Genomic DNA, 7500 nt, shown 5'->3' on the forward strand with positions numbered 1-7500 from the left:
GCATTGCTTTTCTGTCACTGTATTGGTATCATCTCTCGCGCTCGGCACTGTCTTTTCTCACTGTTTGTCGTCACTGCAATGGCATCACGTGGTATTTTTTTCTGTCACTGCATTGGTGTGATCCTTCGCGCTGGGCATCAGTGTCCTCCCGCCCCTCAGTGTCACTGCCTGGGTTTCCTGTCCCATCGACGCCCTGCTCCGCCCATCACCAGTTGAGTCTCCGTCTCATGGGCGACGCGTGGATCGTCCCCGAGGCGATGGGCGTGGGCGTGAGCGTGGTCGTCGGGGTACCCAGGGACCTCCCTCGGGGCTTCTCGTAGGACCCCCTCCTCGCTCCCCCCGAGGCGTCCGTGGCCCCCGAGGACCCCCTCAGGCCGGACGACGGGAACTGCTCGAGGGAGCGCGCCCGGGGTAGGTCCGCGGGCGTCCTCCGCTGCTGCTGCTGCTGCTGGAGGAGGAAGTCCGAGAGGTTCTCCTTCTCGCTCTGGGCGTCCTCCTCGTCCTCCACTCTGTCCTCCTTGCCCTCCTTGTCCGAGTCCTCCTCGGAGTGCTCGTAGGGCTTCACGTAGATCATCTTGGAGAGCTTGCCTTTGGTCGCCATTTTGCCGCGGTTCAGAAAGTCCATAGTCCGCTTACCCCCCTGCTGCGGCGCCCCCCTCGCGCCCTCGCCCGCGTCTACGCCCGCCGCCACGCTGAGGGCGCTGATGCTGCTGTCGCCCACCACGCCCACGGCGCCCAGGGGAGAGTCTGCGCCGCCCTGGGGGAAGGGAGGAAGGCCTGCGTTAGGGAATGCGACGCCAGGGGAAGCAGGTGCCCGTGGCCGTGGGAACAGAGGCTGCTTACCTGTTGTCACGGCAACAGGTGATTCGCTTCTGATGAATAACAGATTTGTTATAAACATATATGTCTTGGGAGCGGTGCGAAGGGCGCGGAAAAAAGGGGAGGGTGGAATGAAGGGAACCAGGCCCAGAGGACGTCTTCCGGTGTGCTAATGACCTTTCCGTGACTAATTGCCACTCGTCCGGCCGGGATTCTTTTGTGGCGTTTGCTCCGGTCCGGGAAATGATGATGATAATGATGATGTTGATGAATAATGACAGCAACAGTAACTATAACAATAACATTGATGGGAATGGGAATATTCACAATAACCTTCGTCATACTGGTAGTTGGAAGGTTGTACATGATAACAATAATAACAATGGTGATGGTAATAACAGGAATTATACTAATGATTAAGGGAATATCAAGCTTTCGTTTCTCGCTAGATGTTTAATTACTGTGCTGATTTTTTTACCTCTTTTTTTTAATATCTTCGATTGATAACCGAAATGGGAATCGAATTCGTCTTTAGTGTGAATGTCAAGGTAGACGATAGTGAAGAGGGTGAGACTTGGGGTGACAAGGGAGGGTGAGGGAGGGAGTAAGGGAGGGTGAAGGAGGGTGAGGGAGGGAGTAAGGAAGGGTGAGGGAGGGAGAAAGGAAGGGTGAAGGAGGGAGTAAGGAAGGGTGAAGGAGGGAGTAAGGGACCGTGAAGGCGGGAGTAGGTCTGAGCGAGGGGGAGGTGGGGGGAGGGTCTTACGGTGGCGTGAGGGAATGTATGCCGCAAAGACCTCGAAAGTGTGTAATGAGAGGAGTGTCGCTGGGTCATTTTGTACCCTGAGTGCGGTGGAGGGCGGGGGGGGGAAGGAGGGAGGGGGGATGGGGAGGTTTTCAAAGGAAGGAGGGAGGGGGTGGGGAGGTTTTCAGAGGAAGAGGGGGGTGAGGGAGTGGAAGAGCCTGGAGGTGGGTGAGAAGGAGGAGGAGGAAACATGCACGCGAACACACGCACACACACACACACACACACACACACACACACACACACACACACACACACACACACACACACACACACACACACACACACACACACACACACATAAGCAAACAAACAAACAAACACACACACAGAGAGGGGAGTCAATAGGGTTCGTAATGAACAGATCCATTATTCATTTGAAGACGGACAGGTTGTCGCTTTCTCCATCATGTCCCTTCGGCTCCCTCTATTGTGATTCGGCTGATTATCTTTATATATGGTTCCCTTCACGCGATCAGGGGCAGGGGGGAGGGGGGCGAGGGGGGGGGGTAGGGAAAGCCTCATCTGAGCGTGAACAATTGGGTATGGTATTAATGGTACCTCATCTGAGCGTGAACAATTGGGAATGGTAGTAATGGTACCTCATCTGAGCGTGAACAATTGGGAATGGTATTAATGGTACCTCATCTGAGCGTGAACAATTGGGAATGGTATTAATGGTACATACATAAGTTTTGCGGGACTTAAAGTTCGAAGCCGAGGAATGGTTACAAGCTGGAGAGCTTTTTGTGTTCGGTGAGGTATTTGTTTATTTGTTTTGTTTATTTTTTTTAATTTTTTTTAGATGTATACTTTTTAAATCGTGAGTGATTGATTTCTGTTTAAATTGCTGTAGAGAAAGTGCTTGATATTTTATCTGTGAGGTTATTATATGTATAGATAGGAGTGTATGCTAGGAATATTGGTACACATTGACGTATAAAACGCACATGCATTTATCTACACGCACACGCACACACACACACGCACACACACACGCACACACACACACACACACACACACACACACACACACACACACACACACACACACACACACACACACACGCACACGCACGCACGCACACACACACACACACACACACACACACACACACACACACACACACACACACACACACACACACACACACACACACACAGTTACCCTAACTACATTTTGACAATCGTAAAAAAGCCTTGAATGAAAATGAATTAGTCCATTTATCTAAGATAAAAAATAATTCCGATAAAAGATACTAATTGATTTTATTTTATTTGATTTGATTTGATAATTCTAAGATAAAAGATCAAAACGATTCTATTACACACATGTTCTGTAAAATTGTTCAATCTCCTGAAAAAAAAAATTATGAGAAAAAAATGAATGATAAAGAGATTGGATGTGTTTTTGTTTGTTTGTTTGTATTGACGAGAGGATGAGTGTTTGTTTACATTTTCTGGAAGGTCAGTAGATAGAAATAATGAGAGAAAAAAACTGATAATGAGAAATTATTCATATTGTGTGTGTCTGTGTGTGTCGTTGTGTTCACGAGATGAAAGAAAGAATAATGAGAGAAAAAATGAATAACGCAAAATTATTTGATGTGTTTTTATTTTTGTGTTTGTGTTCACGAGATAAAAGAAAGAATATTGAGAGAAAAAAAATAATCATATATAGTGATTCATTTTTTGTATGTGTTTATGTTCACGAGATGAAGCAAAGAATGTTGAGAGAAAAAAATGAATAATGAAAAGTGATTAGATATTCTTTGTATGTATTTATAAGTTCACGAAATGAAACAGAATATTAAGAAAAAAAAAATAATACTGAAAAGTGATTAGATTTTCTTTTTGTATGTATGTTCATTTTCACGACGTGAAACAAAGAATATTGAGAAGAAATAATGCTGAAAAGTGATAAGATTTTTTATTATGAGGGTGTTTGTGTTCACGCGATGAAAGTAAGAACAATGGACAAAAAATTAACAATGAAAAGTGATTAGTTCGTTTGTAAGTGTTCACGGGATGAAACGAAGAATATTGAGAAGAAATAATGCTGAAAAGTGATAAGATTTTTTTATTATGAGGGTGTTTGTGTTCACGCGATGAAAGTAAGAACAATGGACAAAAAATTAACAATGAAAAGTGATTCGTTCGTTTATAAGTGTTCACGGGATGAAACGAAGAATATTGAGAAAAACTGAATAATGAAAAAGTATGTGTTTGTGTCTAGGAGGGCTCACCGATGCGTGGAAGAATCCTCTCACCCGCTTCATCCGGGAGGTGGGAAGGGAGGGATAAAAGGAGGAAGAGAGGGAATGTGATAAAAGAGGGGAGGAGGGAGTAGGGTAAAGGGGGAAGAGCGGGAATGGGATAAAAAAAGGGGAGAAGGGATAGGGTTAAAGAGGGAGTAAGGGAAGGAAGGAAGAGCGAGAATAGGATAAAGAGGGAAAGAAGAAAAAGAAGGGATAAGGTAAAGGGGAGAGTTAGCAAAAGAGAAAGGGGGGGGAAGGGACAATTGGACAAGAAAGAGGGAAGGGAAAAAGTAAAAATAAAGCAGGGATCGTTTAAAAGGGGGATTTGGGGAAAGAAGGAAGAGAGTGGGAATTAGGCAAAGGGAAGTGAAGGAAAGAAGGAAGATGGGGAATTGGATGAAGGGGGAATTAGGGAAAGAAGAAGAACGGAGATTGGATGAAGACTTCGGGAAACAAAGAAAAAACTAGGATTAGGTAAATGTGGAGTTAGGGAAAGAGAAAAGAGGAAGAGCAAGAATTGGGTAAATAAGGAAACGAAACGAAGGGACTGGGTAAAATAAGGAACAACAGAGAGAAAGAAAAGATCGCGAACTGGGTGCGAGCGGGGGTCGGGGAGGGAAGAAAAGCTCGCGAAAGACATACGGCGGCGGGAGCGAGAGGTCACGTGGGTTTCGCGCGCTGGCGGCCGAAGGCGAGAGCTCCCCCGGACACGACCTGAGGCTGCGAAGGCCCGCGGGTGACTGACTGGCGCGGCGCCCTTTTGGCGGGACGCGCGCTGGGCTGCCCCTCGCCATCTGCCTCCGTCTGTCTGTTTTTGGCGCGCTCTTTGTCTGTGTGTCTGCCTGATTATCTGTCTATTTATCTTATCTGTCTGTCTGTTATCTTGTTTGTTTGTGTTCCTGGTTATTTTTCTAGCTGCATGTTTATCTATCTGTCTGTCTGTCTGTCCGTCCCTGTCATCTCGCCCTCCCTCCCTCCCTTTTCCTCTCCGCCTCCCTCTCTTTCTGTCTCTCTTTATCCTCGTCATTATCATATCCATTTATATCGGAAAAAGCTACTCTAAATAACTATCCATACAGTCTGTACAATGCTCTCATTGTGTTGTTGTTTTCTTCTTGTGTGCGATTCCGTTTCTCCTATTTACTTCCCTCGCCCCATATGTATACGCTTCACATCCGTGCGTGAACAGCCGCGTTTGTTCAGCCTAACTTTCCCCGTCTGTTCCCCGTCCGTTCACCTTGGGCCACTCACTGGGCAGGTTGTTGTTCATTAGGGTTGTCAAGGCACTGCCTCTACGCCCCTCTGTAGTCCCACGTGTGGTTAGCGTGTGGACACTTTTTTGGAATGTGGTGGAGTGGTGTGGGGTGCTGAGGAGCAAAGTGTATCTTTCTGTTTCTGTCTATTTCGCTCTTTCTGTTTATTTCTCTTTCTCTCTCTCTCTCTATTTCTCTTTCTCTCTCCATTTCTTTCTCTCTCTCTATTTCTTTATCTCTATTTCTCTCTCTCTCTCTATTTCTCTCTCTCTCTCTATTTCTCTCTCTCTCTCTCTCTCTCTCTCTCTCTCTCTCTCTCTCCCTCACCTTCTCTCTCTCTCTCTCTCTCTCTCTTTCTCTCTCTCTCTCTCTCTCTCTCTCTCTCTTCTCTCTCTCTCTCTTCTCTCTCTCTCTCTTCTCTCTTCTCTCTCTCTTCTCTCTTCTCTCTCCTCTCTCTCTCTCTCTCTCTCTCTCTCTCTCTCTCTTTCTCTTTTTCTCTTCTTTTTCCCCCTTACCCGTTTCTCTCCTCTGTTTTCTCTTTCCCCTGACATATGTTTGTGGAGAAAATTGCTGAGGGATTTGGCCATGCACGCACCGCGATGAATATGTACATATGATATAAGTGCGTGCATGCAGATAATCGTTGGTGTTCACGCTCACACACAACACGCTCACGCTCTCCCCACACACACGCTAGCACACAAGCACTATCCCCGCCCCCCCCCCGTCCCGTGACCAACACAAGCACTACCCCCCCCCCCCTCCCCTTCCTGCTGACCAACACAAGCACCCCTCTCCTTCCCCCAGACGCACAAGCACCCCCTCCTGTGACACAAGCACTCCCCCACCCCGCGCCCTTGATACACACGTGCACCCCCTCCTCCAGACACACAAGCAACCCCATCACACCCCACCTGTGACCAATACAAGCACTCCCCCACTCCCCCACCCCCTGTGATACACACAAGCACCCCCCCTCCCACAAACACACAGGCACCCCCTCCCCCTGTGACACACAAGCACCCCCCCCCTCCCACAAACACACAGGCACCCCCCTCCCACAAACACACATGCACCCCCTCCCCCAGACACACAGGCACCCCCTCCCTCCCACAAACACACAAGCACCCCTCTCCCACAAACACACAAGCACCCCCCCTCCAGACACACAAGCAACCCCTCCACTCCCACAAACACCGAGGCAACCCCTATCACACCCCACGTGACACAACACTCCCCCCACCCCCGCACCCCCTTGATACACACATGCACCCCCTCCCACAAACACACAGGCAGCCCCCCTCCCCCAGACACACAAGCACCCCCCCTCCCACAAAAACACAGGCAACCTCCACCACACTCCACGTGACACAAGCACTCCCCACCCCCACCCCCACCGTCCCCCTTGATACACACAAGCACCCACCCCTCCCCCACAAACACCGAGGCAACCCCCTCCCTCCTACAAAAACACAGGCAACCCCCCTCCCCCAGACACACAGGCACCCCCCTCCCTCCCACAAACACACAAACACCCCCTCTCCCACAAACACACAAGCACCCCCCCTCCCCTCAGACACACAAGCAACCCCTCCCTCCCACAAACACCGAGGCAACCTCCACCACACCCCACGTGACACAACACTCCCCCCACTCCCCCACCCCTCCCACAAAAAATACAAGACAACCCCCACCACACTCCACGTGACACACGCACTCCCCCTCTCCCCCCAGACACAGACAAGCACCCCCCTCTCCCACAAACACACAAGCACCCCCTCTCCCACAAACACACAAGCACCCCCCTCCCCCAGACACACAAGCAACTCCTCCCACCCACAAACACCGAGGCAGCAACCACCACCACACCCCACGTGACACAAGCACCTCCCCTCCCCCAGACACACAAGCACCCCCCCATCCCACAAACACACAAGCACCCCCCTCCCACAAACACACAATCACCCCCCCCTCCCACAAACACCGAGGCAACCCCTATCACACTCCAAGTGACACAACACTCCCCCCACATCCCCACCCCTCCCACAAAAACACAGACAACCCCCACCACACTCCCCGCGACACAAGCACTCCCCCCACCCACCCCCGCACCCCCTCTCCCCCAGACACACAAGACATCTATAACCTGTTCAGTGTGCGTTTCTCCCCAGCAAGCACAGCCCCCGTTCTTCGACTTCGTTCTCTTTATATCTTCGGGTCTGATTGTTTTTATTGTGCTCAGCTGGCTGTCGGATGGCGCTTGGGGATCGAATGCCAAATAATATTCCAGGGTACAGTTGCTTCTGTTTTTTTTTTTTGGGGGGGGGGTTAGTCCTTCCTCCTTTTTGTCCCTTCTTTCTTATCGGCT

The 7500-nt window shown here is 49.6% G+C and overlaps 2 protein-coding genes across 19 annotated transcripts in view; one reads left to right on the forward strand and one right to left on the reverse strand.

Annotated features, from left to right (window-relative positions):
* LOC113816272 (probable phosphorylase b kinase regulatory subunit alpha) overlaps positions 1-7500 on the forward strand; it is a 106102-nt gene that overhangs the window by 58187 nt on the left and 40415 nt on the right. The window lies entirely within an intron of this gene.
* LOC113807258 (uncharacterized) overlaps positions 1-7500 on the reverse strand; it is a 9217-nt gene that overhangs the window by 360 nt on the left and 1357 nt on the right. Inside the window, exons 1-2 of one of the 2 annotated variants that reach the window (XM_070117096.1) lie at positions 3868-3981; positions 1-757 (exon numbers count right to left, since the gene is read on the reverse strand). The exon at positions 1-757 is cut by the window's left edge and continues 360 nt beyond it. In XM_070117096.1, coding sequence (XP_069973197.1) covers positions 206-757; positions 3868-3900 — 585 coding nt within the window. In that variant the 5' untranslated portion in view covers positions 3901-3981 and the 3' untranslated portion in view covers positions 1-205. Of the gene's footprint in view, positions 758-3867; positions 3982-7500 lie in introns of those variants that run through there. The other variant, XM_070117097.1, reaches the window with a different exon arrangement.

This window comes from Penaeus vannamei, chromosome 39 (assembly GCF_042767895.1).
Source record: "Penaeus vannamei isolate JL-2024 chromosome 39, ASM4276789v1, whole genome shotgun sequence".
In the NCBI taxonomy this organism is placed as follows: Eukaryota; Metazoa; Arthropoda; class Malacostraca; order Decapoda; family Penaeidae; genus Penaeus; species Penaeus vannamei.